Source organism: Lates calcarifer, linkage group LG20, assembly GCF_001640805.2.
Source record: "Lates calcarifer isolate ASB-BC8 linkage group LG20, TLL_Latcal_v3, whole genome shotgun sequence".
NCBI lineage: Eukaryota > Metazoa > Chordata > Actinopteri > Centropomidae > Lates > Lates calcarifer.
Window position 1 is genome coordinate 23,187,126 of NC_066852.1, and position 27,987 is coordinate 23,215,112.

General features: G+C 40.7%; 4 protein-coding genes across 5 annotated transcripts; 2 read left to right on the forward strand and 2 right to left on the reverse strand.

Moving 5' to 3' along the window:
• On the forward strand, positions 1 to 3,622 carry sc5d (sterol-C5-desaturase). Its single transcript, XM_018689304.2, has 5 exons — positions 1 to 127; positions 915 to 1,132; positions 1,492 to 1,624; positions 1,722 to 1,822; positions 2,001 to 3,622. Exons 2-5 carry the CDS (start codon positions 923 to 925, stop codon positions 2,463 to 2,465), a joined length of 909 nt encoding a protein of 302 aa, XP_018544820.1. The 5' UTR covers positions 1 to 127; positions 915 to 922; the 3' UTR covers positions 2,466 to 3,622.
• plekhb1 (pleckstrin homology domain containing B1) lies at positions 3,307 to 9,450 on the reverse strand. The gene is made up of 6 exons (XM_018689306.2): positions 9,237 to 9,450; positions 7,598 to 7,750; positions 6,564 to 6,666; positions 6,437 to 6,476; positions 6,256 to 6,346; positions 3,307 to 4,523 (listed from the first exon to the last, which is right to left on the reverse strand). The coding sequence occupies exons 1-6, from the start codon at positions 9,271 to 9,273 to the stop codon at positions 4,390 to 4,392; spliced, it is 558 nt and encodes a 185-aa protein (XP_018544822.1). The 5' UTR covers positions 9,274 to 9,450; the 3' UTR covers positions 3,307 to 4,389.
• LOC108891923 (tubulin-specific chaperone cofactor E-like protein) lies at positions 5,411 to 26,831 on the forward strand. Of its 2 annotated transcripts, none has more exons than XM_018689303.2 (9): positions 5,411 to 5,580; positions 15,344 to 15,410; positions 17,953 to 18,107; positions 18,296 to 18,435; positions 18,780 to 18,961; positions 19,348 to 19,604; positions 19,717 to 19,843; positions 19,964 to 20,080; positions 23,263 to 26,831. In XM_018689303.2, exons 3-9 carry the CDS (start codon positions 17,975 to 17,977, stop codon positions 23,606 to 23,608), a joined length of 1,302 nt encoding a protein of 433 aa, XP_018544819.1. In that variant the 5' UTR covers positions 5,411 to 5,580; positions 15,344 to 15,410; positions 17,953 to 17,974; the 3' UTR covers positions 23,609 to 26,831. The 2 variants fall into 2 exon arrangements, with proteins under 2 accessions (XP_018544819.1, XP_018544818.1); XM_018689302.1 differs by lacking the exon at positions 5,411 to 5,580 and adding an exon at positions 14,080 to 14,158.
• On the reverse strand, positions 9,982 to 11,374 carry LOC108891925 (serine/threonine-protein kinase pim-2-like). Its single transcript, XM_018689305.2, has 4 exons — positions 11,136 to 11,374; positions 10,845 to 11,022; positions 10,556 to 10,729; positions 9,982 to 10,167 (listed from the first exon to the last, which is right to left on the reverse strand). The coding sequence occupies exons 1-4, from the start codon at positions 11,355 to 11,357 to the stop codon at positions 10,076 to 10,078; spliced, it is 666 nt and encodes a 221-aa protein (XP_018544821.1). The 5' UTR covers positions 11,358 to 11,374; the 3' UTR covers positions 9,982 to 10,075.
• Positions 26,832 to 27,987: the final 1,156 nt, after the last annotated feature.

The following is a 27,987-nucleotide window of genomic DNA, read 5'->3' on the forward strand; positions in this document are numbered from 1 at the left end:
CCGCGCGCTCATTGGATGCCCTGTTAATGATGTAATCAGTAACTCGTTAGTGATTGGTTGCTCACCTCCCTTTAGTTTAGCGCACGTCCCTCCTCTGTTGTTCCGGAATACAAGCAACCTACACAAGGTACAGTACTCTTTGAATTTGTAGACATAACTTTAAAATAATAATATGCCAGTGCAGCTGACATAATTGGCAGTATTACCCTGTAAAGCAGCTTCTGGTGGCTTTTTATCCAACAAAATATTCACCTTTTCATGCAGTTTTTCAAACGTAACGGTCGGTCAGGTAGTTAGTTACATAAATGTGACATCGCCATGATTTCTTTATTTGTTTTTAGAGAATTAATGTTCACGCGTGGTTTGTCAAATTTCCAAATTCACCTCATTTTTAATTTGATTTTTAAAAAATTGAAATGACTTCAGAAATCAAATCCACTGTGATTAAATATTAGTGGAGTCAGGGTTTAGCCACCAGGGATCAGTGGGCCAAAGGTCCAGTCAGGGTCTATCAGCACAAAAACTACACAGAATATTTAATACAATAACCTGCACTTACTGTGTATTACTGCAGTGACGAAACTTGATTTTTTAAAATGATATATACATATAATTTATAGTATATAAAGTCTATGGACAAGGCTCCATAATTTTTAAAAGAAGGTTTCACAGCTCTGGTTTCTTGTTTCTTCTTTGAGTTCAATATTTTTATTAATATGTGAAAGTGTGTGCACAAATTGCTTTGTGGCACAGAAAAATGAGATAAAGAGTTCGATGTCAATGACAGATGGTGGAGTAAGAACTAAATGAAAAACATTTATCAACGCTTAACATCATTCCAAAAAACATGGTGTATATATACAGTGTTCTGTACATACCTGCTGTTTAGTTCCTCTTGGTTCTATCATTTACAGATTCAGCCATGGATCTTGTGCTGAATGTTGCCGACTATTACATCCTCACCCCGTACGTGTACCCTGCGTCATGGCCTGAGGACGGGGCCCTGCGGCAGATTATCAGCCTGTTAGTGCTGACGAACCTCGGGGCTGCAGTATTGTACCTGGGCCTCGGAGCCATCAGTTACTATTTCATCTTCGACCACAATCTGATGAAACACCCGCACTTCTTAGAGGTATAAAACATGTTTCTCATTTATGATTCATTCTAAACCCTGTGCATTTGCCCTTTGTATCTTCAAGGGGACAAATTTCTATATCTGCAAAGTTATTATCAAAGCCTGTCTGTTTTCACATGGAAAGTTGGTTGTAGACATTGTCAAATATTACAGATGAATTGAACCAAGTCACAGTACACAGTTATAATAGTGCAATGTCCACATATCTATCGAGATTAAGCTCTGATTATCACATGGTATTTTATAGTGTGGATACCAGAGGTGTTAATTTTTTACTAGAAATTCCTATGTATATCTGTTTATGTTTATTCATTTCCTAGTTTATTCTAAATATATATTTCTTTTCTTTTTTTTAGAATCAGGTTCAGAGGGAGATCAAATATGCAATGACCTCTCTTCCCTGGATCAGCATTCCTACGGTGGCTTTGTTTTTCGCTGAGGTTAGAGGATACAGCAAACTGTATGATAATGTTAGTGAATCTCCACTGGGTAAGTTCAAGAATGTTTTCACCAGTTTTCATTTGTTCTGTAGTTTGTAATGTTTAGTGCATTTATCTCTGTGGTGACGTGGTCTGTGTGCTTTCAGGTTGGACTGGGATCTTCCTGAGTATGATCTCCTTCCTGTTTTTCACTGACATGTGTATCTACTGGATCCATCGCTTCCTACATCATAAGCTTATTTATAAGGTGTGCAACTGTGGTTTCTGTTTAAACTCATTAGGTACAGTTTTCCAGCTGATTAAAGGACTATTATTATATATTTGATATTTGGAAATCAGAGTTTAAGGACATAGAAGTACGGGCATCTTCACTGCTTGTACTGGCACCTGTTGTTTAGACAGTTTTCTTGTCTTGTCCCCAACAGCTGTTTCACAAACCACACCACTTATGGAAGATCCCCACACCCTTTGCTAGCCATGCCTTTCACCCAGTAGACGGCTTCATGCAGGGGCTCCCATACCACATCTACCCCTTCCTGTTTCCCCTCCACAAGGTGCTCTACCTGGCCCTCTACATTTTCGTCAACATCTGGACCATCTCTATCCACGACGGTGACTACCGGGTCCCCAGCGCTCTGACGAGTGTTGTCAACGGCTCAGCTCACCACACCGACCACCACCTCTTCTTTGACTACAACTACGGCCAGTACTTCACGCTGTGGGACCGCCTGGGAGGCTCCTACAGGCACCCGTCGGCCCTGATGGGGAAGGGTCCCCACGATCTGATCCGGAAACTTCAAGCAGAGGGAAAGTTAGGAGATGACAGAGCGAAGGCTAAAGGGCAACTGAATGGACATGCTCAGAGAGGAGTCACCTGTAAGGAGGAATAAGAGGAGCGGAAACTACATTGAATATATTAAAATGATCATTATTTTTATACAGACAATGTGCTACACCCATATTGAGCTGGAAAACATATTTGGGAGTAATTTGAATGAGTGTATTTGCCAAAAAAGCTGTTGAGAGATTTTGAATTCTAGTGGATAATGTAAGATGGCTGTCCCTGCTTTGACATCAATAGAGGCAGGCTTCGGGACGCGACGCTCTCTGATGTACTAATCATGCCAGCAGGCAAGAACAGATTGACACTCGGAGCCACCGTAATTACCTTGCAGTGCTTATGATCGAAGGGAGTGATAAAGTGACTTTTTCTATAAACCACACAAGAGTATAGCACAAAAAGCTGCTTGCAGAGCAAGAAACAGCAGAGCTGACAGACTGGAGGAGCATCAAAGGGCTGGAGCTACAGGAGCTGCTACGACATTAACTGTGAATGGGAGTTTGACTTCATGATTAATGATTGACTTTGACTCAAACAAGTTTTAATTCGAGACTCAGTCTGAAAACTCTGGCAAACTAACAACTGCTTTAAAGGAAAATTCTGGTAATTTTCAATAAAAAGCTTCTTAAATGAACCCTACTTCTACATTTATCACTGAGAGCAACCAACTGACTAAAACCCTGGCTTATAATACCAGAATCTTCCTTTAAAAAACTTTAGACTGGCCTGTCTCAGTAGACCAACCTTTAGGCAACCATCCTCTGATGACACTAACCTGGCACGATGAGATAAATCTGTTCTTTTTCTCTTAAGAAAAGAGTGAGCTTTGGTTTCTTTAACAGCAGTTCATATAGACTAACACTGAATTAAAGGACATGATCATGATCATGTGATTTTGAACATATTTTTTGCACTCTTATCAGTATATTATGAGCGACATGCTTCTGTTAACTGTAGTTAGTTTACTGTATTTTCAGTTTTAACCACACACTGGATGAACATGGATGTTTGATTACATTTACATTTTTTTTATTTTTTTTTTTAATTACATATTAGTCACAGTTCATGTCTTCGCTCTGTCTGTTGAGGTGATTGCATTATCATTAATAGGAGAATAAAACTGCTTTCTCCCTTTACTGTAGAAAAGTTTTTTGGGCTTTTGGTTACAAACAAAAATATAAGAAATAAATACAAAAATGTAATTGACTCCAAAAGTGTTTTTCTGTAGTTTGAAATTAGTAGTTTCACAAAAAACTCCATATATGCTTTTTCTGGAGTTTTCAACCCCATTTCATGGTCTTCATTAGAATATGGACCTTGCTCAGTTGTCATGGAGATAGATCTGCTGACATGCAAACTCGTTAGCTGTTTTAATCCAAAGCATTTTTTACTATTTCACATTTGTGTTGGTTTAAAACAATCCCAACTCCAGCCCCACATGAACAAGAAGTCCTTACAGTGCTGTGGATGAAATTGCAATGGCATAGATCCACCTCTGCGACAACTAACACACTCCACCTTTATAAAAAGACTTTGAGTTGAGATTGTTTTGTCAAACTGGGTGTTTATGGCTTATTGTTAAATGCAACCAAACATGCAACACTTATGATCACCATCCCTACAGTAATTTATTTTCCACTAAATGCTGCACACCTCATAAACTACACTTTTCTAAATTAAAGAATATTCAGATACAAAGCTGACTTCCTGTTTTGCAAAGGTTAGGAGTAGGTTGAATTGGTTTTATATACAAGCAAAAAGAACATATAATTACACAACATCATCTTCTGTATGGGTTTTATATGCAAAACTGCACATGAGAAACTGAACGTTTGTTACAGCAGATGTGATTTGAGAACAGATGATATAAAAGACGATAAAAAAGCCTTTCTGCAGATGTTGATGTCAGGTTGCCTGTCTGCAGGGACAGACAGGCCTCGTGTTGTGTTGTCATGTCGATAATGGAGATGATCTCAGCAGAAAAAGATGGGCGTCCAGAGGAAGGATCGCATGGCTGCTCCTGCGGCCATGCCTGCCAGTAATCCCAGTGCTACTTGCTCTGCCACTCCATCAAAAGGGTCCCTCTGAACAATCACCTGGTGGGTGCCTTAGAGAAAAGACAGAGGGAGGACACACTGAATGTCAGTGGTGGAGTTGTTGGCTGGAGAGAATTCTGGCAAAGCTTCACCTGCCTCCAAGTCGCATGAAGAAGGAAAAAGTCTGAAAGGTGAAAACTCCAGCAACACTCAGTACAAGGAACAATTCTGTCATCACACCATCTTCATCTTGGTCATTTGTTCCTTAATCTGTATTTGTTTCTGGAGTTTTTACCTCTTCAAGTTGCTGGCATCTCAGGAAATTAAAGTAAGAGAGGAGCTGAGGGGTGTGAGCTCTGAATCTGAATCTGAAAGTCCTACTCAAGTCAAGTGTGGTGGATTGGCTCTGGGATTCTGCACAAAATATAATGAAGTTATCCTGTGTAGCCTGTCATGTGCACTGATGCTGACAGAAACTTAAAGGCAGCAGGACACATACACAATGCACAGAAAGCTGGGGAACCAACAGGTCACCAAAGCTAAACTTTGCTCCAGGATCCCTAGAAGTTCAAACCAGGCCCTACATAATATTTCTCGTATATGTTGTGTCTTGTATCTTGTCCCTACCCAGGCTACCAGGATGCTGCGAATGTGCTCACACAAAACAAAGTCACAATAGAAATGTTTTCATCAGCTCTCAAGGTCTCAGGTGTACATGCATATCTGATATGTTTTTATTAGCAGGTGTACAACACACCTCCAATACACATTACTTTATCATTATTTTATACATATTATCATTATGGTTGATAGTATTTCGCCGTCGCATACGTGAAAAAGGTTGCTTAACATTTTCACAGCTGATTTATTGCACCGCCCGCCCAGCACGTTCTTTGCCCCAAATCGAACGCTCCGCTTCAACGGTTTAATTAGCCTACGGGTTCAGAGCAGGTGCGTGGAGGTGAAACCACAAAAAGGAAGTCTAACGTTTGTCAACATGTCCATCCAGAGGTGCGTTTTAAAAGCCACAGAAAGGTGCACGAAGACAGAGACGGAATGCTTCGAAAATTCAATTTGAGTTTACTGGATTATCAAGGGCGAAGATGAGCCAAAATCCGGCGAGTGGAGGTAAGCTTGGCTCATTAACCTTTAGTAGGTCTACACACTGTCTGGATCTGGATGCTCGACTCTTGTGTTGATTATTTTTGATGAGCTGCACCCCTGTCATGGGAGTTGATGATGGTCATTGTTTATTTCTTGAATGGCCTGAGGTGTTGTCTCCATGAGCTTCCAAAAAGTTCCCCTACAGTGGAATTGCTGCCAAGTGAAGTGACGGATGATTGTTGCTATTGTTGCACCAAAACAATTTTGTAGTATCATCAGGAGAACATGTGACTTTGCTGTAGGTTAGTGCTGTTCTCACGCACAGGGCTGGATGGTTTTGCCGTTGTATTTGTTGAGTTAACTATGCTTGGTTCTGCACTTTTTCCCACGTGATGATCTGAATGCTCCCTCAGAGTCCTGTCCGCACTTCCAGTAATTAGGTTCTGTTTGGAAAACAGCTTACTGGCCTTGTCTACTCATTTTTGAGTATCCCAAAGGTGGTCAAAATTAAATATGTTGAGTCTACAAATACTGGAGTTCTCTTAAAATATTCACCATGTGTTTGACTTTTTTTATAGAATGTAATAATGCTCTGTAAATCCCAGAAAGAAAAACCAAGGACATGACCCCAGTGTCCTCAATTGTAGCTCACTGAGGGCCCACATATCACTCAAAACCTTCAACATTATGGTTACTTACCTGGTCCTGCTCCAGGTGTGATGTAGACAGTCTGATAGCTGTTAATAGGGATAGCCTGGTAGGAGTCATCGTATGGGTCATATGTGAACACCTTCAGTACAGGAAGAAAAGACTGTTTTTAGCACAGGAATGGAAATACAAGATTGTGTTTCAGCCCTTACCGAGAACACGGATCACTCACCGGGTTTCTCCTGGTCTCAAGCAGAGTCAGTTTCCATGCTCTGAAAAAGAAATGAACAGGGATGAGGAATTGACAGGCAGGTTTGAAGAGGAGGAAGAGCAGGTGAGAGTGAAGCAAGAGTACCTACATTGATTCATCCTCACTGTTGGCGCAGAGGTTTACTGTGGAGCCGTCTTTGAGCTGAACCACGATGAGATTCTCCCTGGGATTACTCTCCGGTGGAGTCACACCTACAGACAAGTTAAAGTAGTTAATAAATCTGTCTTTCAAGATAAGGATGTGTATACTTGCTCATGTTGCTGGAAAACATTGATTTTCACATTTATATTGGCATTGCTTAATGGTTAGATGGATTTTTAAAAAGGACTCTGTAAAGTCCAAGGCCATTGTGAGCCTTCAGAACAGTTTTAGTCCGCGTTGAACATATTCACACTAGTGCTGGATATTTTTAAGCTTCCATTATCCCCGTGTTTAAAAAATAACTTGTCAGGTAAAGAGCCTCATCATGTAGGTGTCTTGAAAAACATATGGTAATGGGTTTTTAAAAGCATAGTGGGTGAGTGGGTTTAGTGGCATCTAGTGGTGAGGTTGCAGATTGCAACTAACCCTCTTCACCCAACCTTCTCCAAGTATGTAAGAGAACAGACAGTGGTCCTCAGGTGACATTAACCCTCTCTGTAGCCAGTGTTTGGTTTGTCTGTTCTGGGCTACTGTAGAAACATGGAAGGCTCCATGGAAGAGGACACCAACAACAATCTCCAGGAAGTCACTATGCCCGGCCAAAACAAACCCTCCATAAAAATACAACTTTGTTTTTTGTACAGATTGAACAAACAAGATATACCATAGTCAGTGAGCTTTAAAGATGTTAGTGGGCAGATTGTTTTAATCTTTGGACAGAGCCAGGTTGGCTGTTCTCTCCCTGCTTCCAGTGTTTATGCTAAGCTAAGCTAAGCTAACCATCTCCTAGCTATAGCAGACAGACATGAACGTGCAGCAGTCCTCTCATCTGACTCGACAAGACAGTGAATAAGAGTATTTCCCAGCATCTAACTGAGAGGATTGTCGTCCTATGGCTTGTAGCCTTATTATGATATAACAGTGTTTGCACCATGGTCACCTCTGGTTTAATAAAACAGGCTCATATTCCACCCTATATACCTCCACATTCCAGTCCGGACCGCACATCTACACATCTTGTCTTGAGGCTGACGCGATGCTCCACCTCTCGCCTGCTGTCAGTCTTGTAGAAGCAGAGGCTCCCATCGATCCAAAGGTCACACCAGTTTAACTTCCAGCGTTTTAGGACAGAAGCTAGAGAGGAGACACAGGTCACAGCGTAACATTAGTGTTTGTCTTTGAGGCAGCTGTGAAGTAAGATGAGTAAAAATCTCAAACTGACCATCCACTGACATCAGAGTGAGGGTTGATAAAGTCATTGTTGAGTTAGCATTATGATCAATAATCTTACGAGGACTTTTACTGATTAATTTCTCCACTGATGATACAGATGTGTTTAAGGGAAAAAGGAATAAGTTACATTGCCTCGCCATATTTCGATAAGCAAAGCCAAAGACGAGCTTGAGGAGTGTTCAGTGGTTTTTTTTTTTGTTTTGTTTTTGTTTGTTTATTTTTTGTTTTTGTTTGCAGTCTTTTTCCAGCAGCTACGCCCCTATTGCCTAACCCCAGTAAGCCACTTAAAGACATGGCCAGGATCAATTAATTGGATTATACATGACAAAGGTTACTGTTTCATAACAGTTACACTTTCTAGAAGATGCTCCAGTATAAATCCAACCATATTAGTCCTCAGACTTTATATTGAATGATGAAATTCAGGTGAGGATTCTGTTTCCTAAAATACAATCTACAGCATGTGAGAAAATCCTAATCCTGTTCACAGTAAACTGATAAAATTGTCTGGACTGATAGAATGACTGATCTTATCACAGGTGTATATATACAGACATATACATATGTTGATTCATAAGTAACAAGAAATGGCAGTACAGGAATGCTAATTATATGTTTGAGTTAACATAAAAACAGTCCCTCTGTTACAAAGTTAGTCCACCAGCACTTAACTCGCACTGACAAATGCATTTTCCAACTGTAAATTGATTCCTGCAACATCCAAGATGTCTGTGTACTGTCTGCACTCAGCTGTATTTTAAAATTTAAAAGGTGAACATAATCTTTCATCTGACAGGTCCAGGCAAAAAATACAGTATCAGAGAGAGTTAGACTGAGGTGCTGCTGTTAGCTCCCAATTTTAATCCATTCTCCTTAAACTTAACAAACAAATCTTGTAAATTATGAGTAAAATTGATGAATATTCTTCGTGGTCTAGTTGGAGGGGAAAAACTTTCTTGTCATTTGTCTGTGTTGTATAAAATGTAATGTTTTGGTTTCAGTGGCTTCTCAGGCTTTTGTATCAGTTCAGATTAAAGCTGCAGTTAAAGATGATGTTCGTGATCAGTTAACAGTGTCTCCAGTCTTCTCAGGAGCCTCTGTTGTGTCTCATTCCCCATTTCTCCCTCCTCCCTCATTTGCTGTCATCTCACTCCAAAAACAAGGATACATTTTCTTAGCAAGAGCTGAAGCTGCTGCCTGCCAGTTGCTTATTTTGTTTAAACAACAGCTTACAGAACAAAAGTTAACAGTAAAAAGCCCAAAGTTGCTAATGAATTAATAATATTAGAAACTGCTGCTACTGCAATAGTTTAAATAAATCAGATTCAGAGTTTTGTACTCCTCATCATATCATTCAAAGCCACATTTCCCCCCTGTAACCACTCACTTTGTCTCCACAGCCAGCCTGACCTCAGGAGCGCCATTTTTAGCTGCCGTCGCAGTCGTAATGATGATGATAATCCAGTAAAAGCAAAAAGGAGGTGTTTTAGATTTTGGTGTTTACAAGAGCAAATGATCCAGAATCTGGTTTTGGATCCTTCTGCATGTGTTTATATCCCCTCTGTCCCACAGACAGTGAGGTACTGGTAGATTATTCTAGCTCTGGCCTGGACAGGGGCTGACTCACAGGATCATTCTGGATTAGGAGTGTGTTTGGCCACACCCTCTCATCCTGTCTCATCTTCCCAGCTCTTTCTGGGCTGATTTTTCTTCCACACCATGAGCTGTACCTTGTTTATATTTAGATGAATTGTCTTATTAGGTGCTGATAAACTTAACTCATGTGAGCCTGTCCCGTTAGTTTATGTGCACAGTCTGTAGCATGCTTTTACAAGTTAATCCCAGCACTGAAATAACAACATGAGGATTAGCCTAATTGCAGAAGAGTCCCCAGGTCAGTTATGAGAGTCTTCCCAGGATTTCTGCAGGCCTGCCTGTTTGTGATACACTGATGACATCATTTCCTTTTATAGCTTGCAGAGAAAACACTGTCCACCACTTTTTAGGCAGTTTTAGAGAGGCAAATGTATGTTTCAGGAAACATTCACTGTTTGTAGATGGCATTATAACCCCAGGGTCATTGTCTGATGTGGCAAAGTGAGAAAAATGAGTGAGGCACAGTTTTTGTTATCTTTTTTTTTTTTTTACTCTATTATTGTCCATGCATCCCACGTAGCTGACCTCTGTGGAGAGAAGGCTCAGTCACTATTGAGATGCAAGGCTGCATTATTTGAGCCATGGGTGGTGCTGTAGCTGCTCCAGGGTGGGACGCTGCTTTGGGACTTTGGACAGACACATTCGCAACAACTCCTGACAGTCTGGACAGAAAGCAAAGTTTGCCATGAGACAAACTGTCATCCATTAGAAAGTTTGAGTTTATGAGGATTAGATTCGTCTGTTGAGTTAATTTGTAATGTGCATGATGAACATAATAAAGAAAAAAACAAATTAAAACAGACACCTGGCAAGTCTAGAGTCACATCAAAGAGATGAGACTTTGTTTTGTGTGTGTAAATGAGTTTTGGCAGAGCTAATTGTCTGAAAAAGGAACATTTCTTAAAACAGATGGAAATCTAATGGAGTCTGGTGAACCAGAAACCCTTCAGGACATCGAATAAATGTCTGGGATAATCATTTATAGAGACACATAATAGATCAGTGTGGCTGCTTCCTTTCACTCAAACTGAGTGTGTATGCATTGTTTACGTTGGGACAGCTCACTGTTGATGGACAGTTTGCTGTGGAGGAACTTCAGGGTATCAAATGATGTGTGTCCGTCCAGCATCCCATACAGCACCACTCCCAGCTGCCACACTGTGGTGGGACGGGCCCTATAGCGCTTATGCATGTACCACTCTGGAGGGACACACTCGAGAGTCCCTACAGACAGACGGAGCAGGACAGACAGAAAAAGCCAGAGATGGGACAGAGTGAAAAAGAGGTTTTTTTCTTCCAGAGATCAGTGAGTCCCTGAAGCAGAGACTGAACATGGTACCTGAGAAGAGGTGATAATGTCCTCTCCTTATGAAGCAGCTGCAGCTGAAGTCCGTTACACGAACACGCGGGACATCAGATCCTGTCTCTACGAGGATATTTTCCAGTTTGATGTCCCGGTGAAAGACGTGTTTCGAGTGAAGCTCCATGGCGGCTTCAACCAGCTGCCGCATTATGATCTGGCTCAGAAAGACAGAAGCCATACAGGGATACAGGTTAGTGAGTGGACAGCAGAAAGACCTCCTAAAACTTTCCACTGAAACCAAACAGCTGAAATTCTCATTAGATTCACCTTAGCCTCGTGCTCCTGCAGCGAGCCTCCGTTTTCCTTGACATACTGACTGAGGTCCACACAGGGGACTGGTCTCTCCAGAACCAGGATCAGCTCCTGGTCCAGATCATACCAGTCCAGCAGGGATATAATGGCAGAGCTGCCTGTCGACTCTGGTCCTCCTGTTGCCTTTAATGTAAGAGCCACTTCCAGAGGGACAGCATTTACCTCCCCATTCATCATCTAAAGACAAAAATGGACGAGGGAGTAAACTGTAATGAATTATCCTGCACAGTCTGATCAGTAAAAATCAGTAAAGCCATTTCGAATGACAATAAAGTTAGTAACTGAGTCAAGTAAAAGAATTGTTTAAAAGTTGTTGTCACCAGTAGTTTGCGATTCACAGAGTCTTGGGGAATGTGTTTGATAGCCACCTTCAAGACAGAAAGAAAGGAACTCTCTGAGGATACAGTGAATGGTAGGGAGTGTGTACTTTTGTGTGTGAGTGTGTGTGTACAAGTCTCACAGGTAACTCGTCTGATATCCGGAAGCCAGCAAACACTGACCCAAAGCCTCCTTCACCAAGTAGCTCCAACTCCTCATATCTGGCTTCAAAATCAGCTACGGACAGACAGTGTCTTTGATTACTCTTATTCCCTGACACAGTCCTGAAGATTATTCCCAATTTCAACCCCACACGCAAAAATAACTCTTAGTTGAGGTGGGTATTTCTTCTGACGGTTTTAGTTGGCCTGTCGGCCCAAAGCAGTCCAGTCTAAAAGATGGATTTCCATGAATTTTTGTACAGATATCCAGGCACATCCATGCTGTGTTTCCTCACAATGATTATGAGGTTAACAGTAGAAATATGCTGCACATATTGCAAAGTAATCCACCAGGAATGTGCACCTGCATGTACTGGATTTGCCCATGCAGCGCTTTGCTGGATGCCTGGTTCAACTTCTCTGCAGAGGCTCTCTGCACTGGCACCCTGCTGTACTGACAGACTGTCTGAATTCAAATGAATGAGGCTGCTGCTGTTTTTCACACAAGGCAACTGTTGGTCTGAACACAGCTTTACTCTTGTTATTAGCTTACCGATGCCGTTTCCTGATGATGTGACATTGTTATGAAATGAACATCTCAAGTTGTGCTTGCTGTCCTGTGAGGGAGATTGTGCAGTCTTATTTGACCTTTGACCTTGTGCCGAGCTTTGGCTGCTGACCCCTCTCCTCTCCCTGGCTTCCTCTCTGTCACAGCTGCCCTTCCTCTTGCTCCTCCTTGTCCTGGCATCATCCTGGGAGACACTGCGAAGTTCTGCAGAGCTGTCGCCTATAGTTTAGACGAGTGAAGTGTAAGCTCGCTGACTGCATGTCGTGCAGTTAGTTTTTGTAAAGTTTTAAAGTGGCCTGTCTGTTCAGTCAGTCGTAGTTGGAAAGTGTGGGCATTGAGATGGAGCCCATAAATCAGTGCCTACACCTGAGTCAGTGAGTCAGGGAGGGGACACTTACCTAGATGTGTTTCAAAGGCCAAAGAATGAGCAGGCTTTAACTCACCTGTAGACATGCAAGCCATTGTAAACGATAAGTGAGTTTGTCTGTTTGTATGTGAGCCTGAATGTGTTTGAATGAATGAGAGTTTTGTCTGTTCTGTACAGAATGTGGTGACATGACAAACATGTGTTCTGGAGACAAGGAATTCTAAGCAAAGCCAAATAATAATAATAAATATTAAGGCTTATAGAAATAATAGTAATTAATAAGTTAATCTCTGTGGTAGAAGTAACTAAGTACACTGACTCACGTTCTGTATAATGCAAATTTGAAGCACTTTAGCGTGAGTATTTCTATTTTATGCTACTTTATACCTGTCCTCCACTGCATTTCAGCGGGAAATACTCACACATCTTTATTCAACACCTGTAGTTACTAGTGGCTTTTCAGCTTAAGACTTTTTGGATTAAAAAAGAACTTGAAATGCTGTTTTCCAGCCTTCGTTGGACCTCTTGTCAGGGTTCAGATGTTCACTGGTTGTCAGCAGTTCCAACAAAAGACAAACATCAGTACTAGCATAAATCAGATTGAGCCAAAAAAAATAAATCTATCACATGTTGGATTAGATTCAGGGCAAGTGATTCATTAATTAACAGAGAACGGTAATAAGAAATGCATCATATTTGGCAAACTATAAGGTGGCAATTGAAGTATATTCAGAAGTAGAATATTACTTATCCATCTCATAAATCATGACATATTTATCTCGTTTATCTCCACTCAACTAATTGTATGCAGAATGAGTGCTTTTATTCATTATACTTTAAACACAACTGTGGATAATAGTCTTGTACTTATGTTTGGGGTATTTTCATATAGACGCACAGGTACTTTCAAGGAGAACCCAACTCTACTTGAACTATAACATTTACATGACTGCCATCTGGTGTCAGCATAAGGTATGCTTACTCCATTAACACTAATCATACTATTCAATACTCAAATTAAGAAAAACCTCACTAAGATGAACAAATGAATTCAAATCATTCTCAGGCAAAACATCTGTTTATATATCTTTCTCCTTTCTCACCTCTTAACTTTTTATATAACAATGTAAATTATTTAAATCATTAAAACCTAATAACTTAAGTTACAGATATTGATTGTCCTTGTAACTATTACATTCAAATTACTTGTGAAGTTGCCTCCTTCTATGTAGGTCTCTTTCATATTAACACCACAGTGTTCCCATCAAAAAAAATCCAAATTGTGTTATTTAGAATGAGATGTTTTTTTATTTTTTGATGAGTGGATTTTGGTCGCTTAGTTTCTTGTTTTGTTTTTTTCATTCGAGATACAATTAAATTGTGTTTTTGGAATGTGATTTCCTTAATAATTTTCTGTATATCGTTTTGAAAAAGATTAAAGTGAGAAGACGAGAAAAAAAAGGACATTTAAATAACGTCATTTCCGGAAGTGGGCGTGTCTTAAACTGTCAACTAACCGAAGAATAACAAAAACAAACATAACACCAAGGGGGTTCCGGGAACGGTGAGTGCAACCGTTTCAAAATATACACTATCAGTTACAAAATACACCGTGAATAGTTGCATGTGGTGGTGATAAATGAACATGCTTGATCCTCGGTTTAAGCTGCCCCTGAAATCTCATTACCTTTACCGATATGTGAAGGTAAAGTTAGCTACACTGCTGCACAACCTGGCATTTCTACGATGTACCACGCTGTTCGTGGCTGACAGTACTGGCGTTAGCCTTTGTGACTATTTTATGTGTAAATATACCCTCTCCGCGACTGTCATAGTGTCGAGTCTTAGGTTGTTATTTTGTTCATCCGTTTTTGCACGAGCGACATTACGTAGCCAGGCCTCGGGCATAAACAGCCCCCCCAAACGTGCCGTGCTGTGGCTCGAAGAATGTTCAACCCGAACCTCATTGAAACATCTGCCTATTTAAAATGGCTTTGCTTTTCACCAAATGTGTGCAACAGATACACTAAAACTTGTGGGGTTTTCTTAATCCGTGTGGTCCACCATTAGATTCGGCATTAATATTTTAGTTAATGCGGTTTGTTTTTTTCCAGAAAAAGTCTTTTTCATCAGTTTGGCATTTGTTGTCATTAAACCGCGGAGGGCAGTAGCGAGCAGTTTAAAAAAAAAAGTTAGTTTTATCAAGGAAAAGAATAACAAATGTGCCGAACTGAACAAAGGCTCAAGAGCAAACTTTTAAAACAATCATTTCGTATGAAAAGTGCATTTTCCACTTCTCCAAATGATAACTCCAAGGGTTAACTGGTAACAAAGGTAAAGGTAACATTATAGGTACGGGCAGGTCTCTAAGTGGATGGTTTTTGCTCCATAAAAGAGAATATCAGGCTAGTCTGACATATGTTCATCAGACCTTTTTGAAGGACTTAAAGATTGAGCTGGATTGAACCCTGGCTCCCATGTCGTCAGTTGTTTTCTTGTCCTTGTCAGGAACCCAGCTGTCACTCTACCTTTCCTTTGTCAGCCTCATAATGGTCGCTGCTTTTGATGTGGAGTAAAAGCTTCCTGTGCAGTTTTTCTTCCATTCATACACCACAAAGCTGTTGCAGACATATTAAATTTACATATATTTAAAAGAGTTTTTTGTGGTTCCCAAACTCAGTTTAGCTCATTTTCTGATGCTCCTCTGCCTGTTTTATCAAAGTTCTCATCAACATTTTTCTCTCATCAGGGGAGGAGGCATGTGATCTGATGTGTTGTTGAAAACGAGCTCCTCTTTGGTCTCTGCTACATCAGAGGTAAGAAACAGTAGATCTGTGTAACGAAAAACTACCTATGACAGAAACCTCAGACAGTCCGGACGCAACGCTCAGTCGCTTGGCAAACGTAGCACCTCAGATGGGCTGAGTTTTAAGATGATCAGACACCATTTGTCTGAAACTGATAGGGCTGATACTCCTGGGCACCTGGGTGCTGCATGTGAACAGACAATCAGTGTCAAAGATATATGTTCTGATATAATCTCTGATACGGTCAATGCAATTAATCTTTGTGCATTAATTAATTAATAAACATGGGTCAAACCAGGAAAAAAGCAGCAAGCATTAATGAGACTGAGCTGCTTTAACTCTGATCTATGAATATTGGTACTGTTACTGCTACCACCTTCACTCCTGCTATGTCCTGTGCTATTTCTTCCACTGCTGCTCCTGCTGTTGGGCTGAGGCAAGTTTTAGAAATAGATTCCAGGCTGGCAATCAGCCATCAGCTGTTAGTTGCCAAAACTGACAGAATGGTTTCTGTATTTTAATTATTTATAGTTAAAGTGATAATAGTCTTGTTTTTGTTTTGTTTTTTAAGGATCATATGTGCTAAATGGAGAATTATACCAAAATAAGTCAAATGTTTTACTTAGTTTTCACTGTCATTGTGTAATTAATAATTTGATTAACTGTTAAAATGCCTGACTTTCTTTAGATAAATTCTTTTCTCAGACCAACACTACAAAACTCAAACATATTCATGTTGCAGTGATTACAGAATAGAAAAAGCAGCAGATCCAGAAATCGGAGACGCTACACTTTTCAAAGATTGCTTAAAAGATTGATTGATTGATTGAAGTTGTTCACAAATTGTTTCAGCGCTACACGAAATGACTTTCAGCAGAAACAGGTGGCTCAGCCTCAATAAGAAGTGCATTAGTGTCAGCTGTGCACCTGCTCTTGTCAGTGCTGCTTTGCCTCTCACGTTTCTGCTTCTGTGTCTTGTAGGTTATTCTATGATGTTGATGGGTTATTTATAGACCCTTTTATCCAACACATACACACAGAAAAAAAGCACTGAAACACAGGGGAAAACTCTCTGCAAGCAAGAACAACAAGAAAAAGTGAAATGTTTTGAAGTGGCTGACAGTGTTCTGAATCCTGTACAGTACATTAACATATAGAAACCTGCATAAACACAGATCTGTTAAGCCTTGCCAGTTGTTCTTAGCTTAAATCAGTTTTATATACCTTCTTTTATTTAGTTTGGAGGAGGCTAATTTTACCAGTCATTAAACAAATACTACCATTCATTGCTACTACTGTTATATTATTCTAAGAGAATAGCTGCTATGATTTGCTGCTATAATAGGTATTAGTAGTAGAATTGGTCAGCCTCTGATGGGGACTTAAGGTCACTAGTTATATTTATTGTCTAGGTTGACAATGAAAATGAATAAGAGTATACTGTTCGCAACATTTTCCATAATCAATTTTTTTTGCTACCCCAAAAAATATTAGTTTTTTTGTTTTGTGTTGTGTTTTTAAAAAGTTTTTCCGATTGAAAGTGAAGTTGGGCATTGGTTAGGAACATGACTGAGTTGTACTGCTTCCACTGTTACCATGTTACTTTAAATGATACAAGCAGTTTTTCACGTTTTGGTCTTTAAATTCAGAGAGGCAGAGATAAGTCGGTGTTTACTTTGAGCAGCAGGATGTATATCTGTGCAACCCTTTACTCTTATAGACCAACAGGCAGATAGAGACCGACATTATCACAAAAGAGAGAGATGTCTATCATTTTCAAAGTAGATGTCAATTCATACTATACAGTCATTTTAGCTAAATAAGTCAACATGGGCTGTCAGTTTTTACATTTCTCTTGAGGCTAATGAGCAGATAAACATGCTTTGTGGTGGGTGGGGTGACTGAGCTGTGCATAAAGATTATCTCTTGTGAATAGTTCTTAAGTCACTTTTAGCAGGAATGAGTCAGGGTTCACTTTGAGCTGCAGGGCGTGTGTCGGTGGACTGACAGGAAGGTGTCCTGAGGTAGGAGATCCTTTGGAAGACACAAAATATGTCAACAAATGAAGAGTTGTACACATTTGACCAACATAAATGACTTAATGGATGAAGCTGTGTTTAGTTTGCAGTAACAAGTGCTGTCTGTGTAGTTAAAGTTAGTCTCTACCATAGAGCATAATTGTTATTTAAAGACTGTTAAAATCAGTGAGCTACACCATTGTGATCAGCTGCTAAAAACTAGTTCCCAATAAATAAATTGTTTCCTCCTTGTGTAATGTTTGCTAAAAACTACAATGCCTGACTATTTTAGAGTTGAAGCATACATTCCTGAAATGTTTTTAAAGATTCATGTCTTCACAAAGAACAAATGGACATGGAGATGGGATGGGAGCGTCGGAAAAACAGTTTTAGTCTTTTCATGAATTGTTGACAAAAGCAAGAATGTACTGTACACACATAGCTGATCCAGGGCCTGGTGTAACTGTCTTAATGCCACCACAGTTTGTAAATCGAATCTAAAGCCACCCTCTGTGACTTGGTCTCTTCTTTAGATACCTGTTCAGGGCTGGAACCATGGAGTCCTCCTCTGATGAAGAGGAGGTGCACACCTTCATACAAGTCATCAGTGAGAAGTACAACCCAGAGAATTTCCCCTATGGCCAGGGAGTAGTGGTTCTGCCCAGCCCTCCAGGATCCCCGGTCAAGGGTGAGAGATGACTCGGGGAAACTGTGTCAGGGTTATGATCACAGCCACACTGATGAGCACTGACGCCACTTAATCCCCCACATCATCATATTTATTCTGACAAAATCACTGGAGATAAAAGTGTAAAGCTTCTGAATGTCCTAAATCTGAGTGAAGAGCTGAACTCACATCAGTTTTCCTGTTTGCAGATCGCCTCTTCTTGCCCAGTATCCTGGTTCTGAATCACTGTGGAATCAGTAAAGCGGGTGACAAGTCCGACATTGCAGCTTTCTGTGCCCATGTGGTAGAGCTGGACCTGTCCCACAATCAGCTTAATGACTGGGGAGAGGTGGGTGTCCTTCACATGCCAGCTGCTGGGAAACCAAGAAGATTTTCCAGAGAAGCAGAGCTACTCTTCTGATTTTATTGATTTTATTCATTCATTTGTGCTCACCAGCAGCTTTGAACAATAGCTTTTATTTGACAGGTACCAAAAGTTACTAAAGTAGAACTTATTTAAGAGTTACACATCTGATTCCTCTAGCAGTACCTAGCTGGCGTACCTGTTACCAGGTGGCTGATGATAGAGAACGTTATTTGCCTTATTTAGTGGTGTTTTAATACGGTTGGATGTGTTAGAAATCATCTCCTAAGGTTTCTTTTTTGTTTTTTTCTGTTAATGTGTGTTGCCAGATCTGCACCATTGTTTCCAACATCCCACACCTGGACTTCCTCAATCTCAGCATGAACCCTCTGAGCGGCGTGGAACTGGAGCCGAGCATGGCTGATATTTTCTCCAGGGTGCGACGGCTCGTCCTAATTAACACACACGTCAGCTGGGACACGGTGCACACGCTCACACGACACACACCGGAGTAAGTGATGAATCATGTTAATTGCTGTATTTGTGTGTGTGGCCACTGTGGTTTTATTTGGAGTCAAACCCACATACACTGTACAGCATCCTTTAATGACTCACTAATGAAAAAAACTGGTATGGTATTAATCCACTGCTGAAAAAAGTCCCAAACAAATGCAGAATGTACTTGTGTTTAGATACATTTTAAAAAAACAACAGAGCCCTGTTGTCTCAGGAAACTATTTTATCTTTTTAACAGTGAAACTATTTATTTGTGAGATTTACATTTTCAGTTGGAGCCAGTGTCGCTGTTAGGGTAGGGGAGTCAGAGGCTCAAAATAAGCACAGAACTAATTTATCAAAACCAGATTTGGTCTGAGAAATGTTTTGCTTCATCTTCAGGCTTGAGGAGCTTTTCCTGTGCCTGAACGGCTACAACACTGTGTCAGAATCCCAGACGTCCTGTCCGTCACTACGCCTGCTGCAGATTACAGACAACCAGCTGCAGGAGTGGGCCGAAGTGAGGAAGTTTGGTTTGATGTACCCGAGTCTGAGTGCACTGGTGCTGGCCAATAACAATGTGGACTCTGTGGGAGACACTCAGGAAACGCTGCAGCGCCTCTTCCCCAACCTGCGCAGCATCAACCTCAACAACTCAGGTCTGACAGGGATAAATTAAGACGGTGCACAGTTCCACCTGTCGGTGTCCAATATTGAGTGCATGGTGCAAACATACATTCCTCTAAAACTGTGTGATGTTCTGTCATTCAGGGCTTAGTAAATGGGAGGACATTGAAAGGCTGAATTACTTTCCCAAGCTGGAGGAAGTCAAAGCAAAGGGGATTCCTTTATTGCAGCCTTACACCACCCATGAGAGACGCAGCCTCCTTTTAGCCCAGTGAGTCTAAAGCTGTGCACACATGTACATCAAATCCTTCTTTCTTTCAAATAACTTTCAAACAATTTTCAACTTTCAAATAAATGTGCATAACGTTTGGACCACTGCTCCTGCCTGCAGGCTGCCATCTGTAGTGGTGTTGAATGGGGGTGCAGTGTCTAATGGAGAGAGAGAGGATGCTGAGAGGTTCTTCATCAGGTACTACCAGGACTGCCCCGAACAGGAGCTTCCTCAGAGGTACTCAAACATACAGTATGCATGTAGTATATACATACATACTGTATTTCTAAATTTACACCTAATTTTGTATCTGTGGTGATGGATCATGTTTTTTTAATGAGTTTTTGTTTGGATGTAGCGTGTTCGTAGTACAGCTGGCAGGTTCTGATGAGGCTTTTGAGGATCAGTACCAATCACTTAGGACTGGATATAAAAAAACTTTTCTGAGTTGGGATTAGGCATGTTTTTAAAAACTGGAGTTCCTAAAACTTGGTTTTACATCGCACATATTGATTACCTGGAGTATGTTATATAGTTTTGGTTAGGAATGGCCGGTCACTACCATTTTTATTTACAGTTGATTATTTCTTAACAAAATTGTAAAAAGAAAAAACACCTGGAGTCCTTACTGTCTTCAGGTGTCTTTTTTGATCAACAGTGCAAAACTCTAAGATATTTAGTTCTGAGTGATAGAAAAGCACTAAATATTCACATTGGAGAAGCTGCAACAAAAAGATATTTGTCATTTTTTTCTTGATTAAACAACTGAAACAATCAGTTTCTGTCATCAATTAAATAACTTATCATTTCAGCAATAAAATCCACTGCTGCTTACAGATTTTACATCCTTACTTCAGTGTCTCAAATCCATAATTATTGCTGTCAGTCTTCAATAACCTGGAATTTGGAAGAATATGAAGCACAAGTGTCAAAATTTGCTTCCACACACACACACACACTCTCACACAGGACACATGTCTCTGCAAACAGCTGTAAAGTTGTAACAATAGCAACAACCTGCCCTTTGTCCTCAGTACATTTACAGTGTTTGATATGATTTTTTGGAAAGCCCGCCCTCCTCAGGGCCTCGACAGCGGTCAAATAATTGCCCACGCTCTTCACCGACTGCATTCCACTTAACCTCAGCAGAATGTTGGGGAGGGATTTGTGAAGGAAGGTGTAGTCCCTGACTGGGGGAAACTAACCTTTGGGAGACAATGCCACCAGTCTCTCCCTGCTCAATGAGTCCTTTGTGCAGGGAATTCTCTGATTGGAAAACTGATACACAAGGTAGTGGGTTGATTTTTTTTTCTTCCTTTTTTTTAAAAATATATACACCTACTGTGTCAACCTCAAACCTTAAGTTGAGAGATTGATTTGTTTTCTGATATCACGTGGAGGTTGGCATAGCACTAGTGGCTTTAAAATGTCTCAGTGTTTTTTTGTGCGTGAAGATTTAAGGTGTGTTTATTTCAAGCCTTGTCACAGGTTCCTTCATGGCTTTCAGACATGTGCATTTTATCAAACTCCATGTTCAAATTTCTTTTCCTTCCTGCTTGTGAATGTCGTATTCGTGGTCTTGGTTCGGCGCCAGATTCTCAGTGTAGGGCCGAGGTTAGGGATCACCATGACTGCATGTGGGTGTTATGGGGGTGTCGGACACGCTCAGTAAGCAGTGAACACACCACTATCCACTTTCCTCTCGGATGAGGCTGTGGCCTTGCTACCCTGAGAGATCAGAGCACTGCAGGGTAGGTCACAGCCTCTCAGGTGAACACATCTCACACTGGCTTTGAGTAACTATAAACACAGCTCAAAGCATAAAATCTACATGAGACTGATAGAGACAGGTGATTGTGGGTAGTCTGGGAAAAGGGATAGAGGGTCGTGGGGCTAGGAAACAGAAAAATAAAGGAAATGTGCTGGTTGGACAGGAAGGATTAGTTGCAAGGAAAGAGTGAAAGAGAGGACCAGTTTGAAAAAGAAATTTGAGAGTCTGTGTATCCAGTAGAATAAGTAGAGAGGGACTGAAAAGGTGCCGGGCTCGGAACAGGGGATACTGAGGGCCAGTCTCAGAGGGAAGAGGGGGAATCAGTATTTTAAGTTTTTAAGCAGCAGGTCATCTTTCAACTGGAGAAATGAGAGAATGAGGTAGGATGAAACACAAAAAGACAAGTCAGCTAAGATCTGGGCTGGATAGTTTCTATATTGGCACCAAAGCATGTTGTTTCTGTTGCTACTCTACCGTCCATTATCAAAGAATGCTGGAAAAGACGATTGGAACGCTGGCTTGTTATCACCTGCAGCATTATTTGCCCCATTATACCATGCTTACCACCTTAAATGAAGCCTTTTAGCTAAATGGCTTTTTCCTAGAATGGCACTTTGTGCACAGTGGCCTTAGAGGAGAATTCCCAGGGTGGACCACAAGTTTTGGCCAGAAACCCCAGGCCAGGGGACTGGCTTTGTGGAGGAGTTTTGGGGAGGGAAGGGAAATTGCTTTGATTGGCCCAGCTGTTACAGTAGCTTTGAAAGCACAGGCCTTTTCTCCTGGATTTTATTTAATCGTTCCTCAGTCCTTATCTCGAACACGCATTCCCCTGAGACAGCTGAGAGCTTTCTCACGGCAAGTGAGAGGCAGAGAATTCAGTGTTTCTCTGCCTCTTAAACACATACGGTACATTTCTATCCACCGGTTGTTACGCAGATTTTTAATTTGAAAAAATAAATAAATAAATAAAATGAACCTGATTATAAATCCCAGACGTTTTGGGGAAAGCTGAAATATCACAAATAATGCAGCAGAAGAAATTTTTACTGATTAGAAGATTATTGATTAGATGGTTTCTGCTTCTTCTATGGTAGACAAAATAGGAGTGAAAAAAAAAGAACATATAACCACAACATCCCACCATTAATCCATGCAGGGGTCCAGAAGAGAAGATGCTGTTTTAAATCTGAAATCTCATGATGTACAATTAGTTATAATCAGATTGTTCTCCATAGAGTGACTGTGATTTTGTGGTAAGTAACAGAAACATGCTCCAACGTCATGTCATTTTTACCTCCCTGCTTGTAACAAAGAGGATGCAGTGTGTTGATTAGTAAGATTTAGAGGTGTTGATGAGTCAGACTTCTAACTTTGGAGAAAAACAAAAATGAGTTTCCAACCTTCTTCCAGGTCCTCATGCTAAGCTAGGCTAATTGCTTCTCAATCTCAGCAGGGATTGATATTGATCTCACTCTTGGAGAGAAAGTGAATCAGTGTCTTTCTTAAAATGCTGAACTGTGAAATTTTGATGGAAACATTGACAGTTGTACGTAATGAAACTTTCTAACCTCTTCACTGTATTCTTCTCATCCACTTATTTTCCGATAGTCTTAACAGGAAATCTGACATGATCCCTGCATTCTCCCAGGTACCACATCCTTGTGTCCAAGTACGGACACCTGGCCCCGCTGGCGGAGGTGGACCTGAGCCCCCGCTGCACCATGGTGGATGTTCGTTTTGGGGAGAGAGTGGAGGCGGTCAGCCTCCGCCTGGAGCAGACAGTGGGCGATTTGAAGAAGCACCTCAGAGCTCTGCTGCAGCTGCCCACCAACGGGATCAGGCTTTTCTACATCAACAGGGAGATGTGCTCAGTCGTGGGACCTGAGGAGTTGAAGTGCGGCTGCCGGGCTCTCCACTCTTACAGCATTCGAGATGGGGATGAGATTCTAGTCGTGCCCAAGGTCAAAAGCCGCTGCAGCTCCTCAGATCTTTGAGTCTGGTTTCAAGTGAATGGGTTTTTAGGGGTTTTAGATAATGGACATTTACTGGATACTAAGCTTTGACTTGAGCCTTTTTTTTTTTTTTTTTAGATTAAAAAGGGTGATATTTTTCAGCTTTGAATGTAAAGATGTTTGCTGTCCACCATATTGAACAAATTTATACAATAGTATATTTGCACATATTAGTTCCATGTTCACAAAGGTTATAACTTGAGTGCACATCACAAAGTTTTATGCTTAAAGCTTCTGCTTAGCTTGAACTAAAACAACAGTTTACATCTCGTTTATGAAAAATATGCAAATCCAGATGTGTTGCAAGACTTTTTCTGAAAGAAAAAAACGCTGCCATAATCACAATTGAACGCACAAATTGCACATAGATTTTAAAACTAAACCACTTTATAATTGGTGTTTGTCTAATTAAAGCTAAGATTTTAGGATAGAAAACCCCCGTTTGTTTGCCTGACTTGCTGGTGACACTGCTGCACTGTGCATGGCATTTTTGTGTATTTATGAGTAGTTAAAAATATTTCAATTAGGTTGCAAAAAAAAATTATTGAGAATCATGTTGAGATGAAAATTTGATTTTAAAAATACCAGCCGCTGCATATAGGTTCTGTAGTTTCACTGTTCATTGTGTTTTTGTAATGACTTGGCTGGCTTTTCTGCACCATAATCAGCAGCTCATGTCTTCTCTCCAGTTTTCTGTTCACTTGCTGTTGGTTGAGGATTAGGCCTGTTTACTGTAAACTGTGTGAGCAGCATCCTCTGGCAGAAGTGAACAGTGCCATGTTTTTTATGCCTGGGAGTTTACAGTTTGAGTGAAAACTCATTCTAAACCAATCTACTCCTTAGAAGCCAACACAATGGCAAACAATGAACCGTAATGATTGCAGTGCATCTGAATTCACTAAATACTTGACCCGTCAATCCACAGATGTTGTTATTGCCAAGAATTTGCAAGTAAGGTACAGTTCCTTTGCATTACATACAGATAAATATAATGTGGGTGCATTTTTTAGATATCTTGATCATGACAGGCTCAAGGAGGCTCTGTTTTTCTGACCTTTATTCAAGCAGAGTAGGTTTACTGATGAGAAACACAATTGTGTGTATGAGTAACAGATCACTCTTTGCTTCTCCCTGACCAGTCTGTTTCACATGACTGTGGTTAAATATCCTGGGATAACCCCCAAGCTGATGCACAAACACAGTGTGTTGGGGATAACATAGAGCACATGGCTGCTGCTCAGCCGAGGCGCCCTGACAGAAAGACGAGACAAGTCTGAGGTGAGCTTGGGTCTGGGACAGAGAAAAGAAGGAGTCTTGATGCTCAAGTTACTGCAGGTCTTCTGGCCGTCCAGACCATGAATGGAGCAGCTCTCCCTCCCCTGCAGAGGCAGCTGACAAACGTTGGGGCCCAGTCTGTATGGTAACCACACACCAGCCGCTGTGTCACGGACACTTCCGCTGTATTTAGGTTAGAATGGGTTCACCCAACAGGCTCGCACCCCTCACCCATTCACCTCAATCTGTTCTTTACATCCGCCTCACAAACCTGACACTCGGGGTGTCTGCTGTTTCACAGGATGTGAGGTTGTGAACCTTTGCATTGGCTCACTTTGGTGGAAAATGGAAAAGGAAAAGGTATGCTCAAAACTCTACAGCGGTGTAGGAAATCAACGTGGGCAGTTTTCTTAAATGACCAAGTGCAAGTTTGGTTTTGTGCAACCCAGAGAAGCGTGTTCCAGCCTTAAGCAGCTGTGCGACTGAAAAGTGACGCTGATATTGTTATTAATTTTCTTTCTGATGTACATGAGTATGGGAAACAAGTTTATACACTGACTCCGATGTTTGGCTGTGTGTGCCAGACGCTGAGACATCTTCTTGTCCACCTTTTCATTTCTAATCATTGAGTTCTCCAATATTCTTCTTTTTTCTTTTAAAGTATTGGTTGTCCTGGTTGATATACAACAGTAAAATGGTGGTTAGTGCTGTTGTGCTTGCTGTAGTTGTTCTTGTTGTGATGTGAAATGCAGATCTGTCATCTGCTGGAGCGCGGTCACACCGGAAAGTCTCTGGAACTTGCTTTATTATCACTTCTTGAGCTGTGACCATGACAAAGTGGGTTCCTAAAGGAGCTGGACTATATTGCTTGATGTACATTTATATAAGAAATTGCAAATACTGACAAACCATGAGCATTTACAAGAAGGCTGTAAAGCTTCATTCGAAGAGGCTCTCTGGTTTTCTCCAGCAGTCCAAAGACAGGTCAGGTTGATGAATGAAATGTATGATGTTAGAGTCTCTGTACCTTTTGCTCAATGCATGCAATGTTCTATCAATGTTCTTACCCTATAAAGCTCCAACATGTCTTTATGTGAGCTTTACAACTTCAACATGAGATGCATTTGTTTGTGAAGAGTAAAGTGTTGTGAGACTTTAAATGCAGAGAAGTTTATGTTTAGAAGCCGCTGGGTGAAGCTGTCAGCTGCCAGGATAAAATGTTTCTCTTGAACACTTTTATACCAGTTTTACCTTCAAGTGAAGCAAATGAAGTTTTGCCTTGTGTTACCAAAACCATGTGAAAAATGTGTTGAGGTGCTGTGATCCTGTTTCAGCCCTTAAGTGCTGTTCTGATCGTTCCTCTGACACAAACTTTGTTTGTGTAGTAGATAACTGGAGATGTTTTGTTTGTTTTCTGTCTTGACTCACTTGCATTATACTATATTATTACAGAGTGGATACATGGGAAGTAACGGGGTGAGCGTGAAGCGCTTTGTATCTGAAGTGGATCGCTGTGTTGGTTTGCATGTTCTGATATTTCTTGATTGTGTTTGATTTAAAAATGTGTGTGAGATGTGTCATTTCAGGGATACAAAGTTGTTTATGGGCATTTGTAATTTTCACATTTTAATACTATTGTTGCTCCTGTCACCCTCACCTTCATCCTTCAGTAATACCAAATATAAAGATTATTATTATAAATTCTATAAGATAGTTGCTAATCTGTAATACAGCTTGCCTTGTGCTGTTTAGTAATACGGTGTTTAATTTATATCACATTTTCTTTCTAGTTTCTTTTATGTGTATCTTGACCTTTTCAGTGGTAAGGTCTTGTGTGTTTTCTTGAGATCATAATGCCATTTCTTCACCTGTACTGTATAATGGTGCTTTCACTTCTCTTAAAGAAATAAATTATAATTATTCCAGCTTATTACAGTGTTACATTTTTATAGTTCAGGCGAGTCTAACTGTGACTGCAACATGTATGAAATGCACCCTTTGTTATAGGATGATCTTGTTATGCCTTCAGTACTCTGCTCTGTTTTGCTCTTTTGTTGATGCGCTAACATAGCATATATTTGGCTTTGTTCAGTTGGTGGTTGTGTGTTTAAGGCGTTGATATGCTTCAACCGAAGTGTTTTTCAGGTGGTCAAACAACAACAACCTGAAAACCTCTCCACTAAACCTTTCCTATGGTGGAATGGCGTGGTGGCGTCCATCTGTAATTTTCACTTTTAGAAAACCAACTATTCAATGAGCATTCTCACTGGTTTTTGGCCAGTTCTGGAGGTTGGAAAGAAGGCAAGATTACAACTTCTGTCTCAAGCTCTCTTTATATCATTCTTCACACAACTGCCTCTGTCAAACAAGTACAATGCCATGAATGCCCTCAAGGGAATATCTGTGCACTTTTATAGCCGTTTGAAGGATGTGACAGCAGGCCTTTCGGAAAAGGTCATAACACCTCTTCGTCAAGATGTGGTAGAACAACACATCATAGTTTGTTTAGAGAGAAAAATGAAGAACATGATTAATCCTCAGGGGATTATGAATATCCATATCAGAATTCATGGTGATGTGCCACCACTTGTCAGGATATGCATCTCGTTCTGGGCCAAAGTATTTTTCAAAACTATTCAACCAACCTACTTTCTATTCATAATTTTCTCAGGAAAAAACACTTAAAAGATGAATGTAGATCATTGAATTTATGCATTTGTAAACATCATCTTTTCTGAGCACATAAACAATTTACATGTGAACTACTGCAGACCATTTCTTAGTCCCAGTTGAAAGACAAGGTATGGAGTGGGGCAATTCGGGACAAAATCACTCATGTTACAGGCAGAATGTACACGTGAGCAGCATGCACAGCTCTCTTTCACAGACTGAATGCTTGGCCGTGGAGAAGATGGGATTCTGCAGATCTTCTCTCTTTCTGGCAGGCGTGTTTCAGTCGAGCTGCAAAGAGTCCATTCCATACGTGTCAGGCGGTGTTGTGTTTCTGGGGCATTCCCTCTATTTTCCCCCCTCCTTCTCTTCTAACAGCATGGCTCTAATCCTGTGTGGGATATCTATGCCACCCA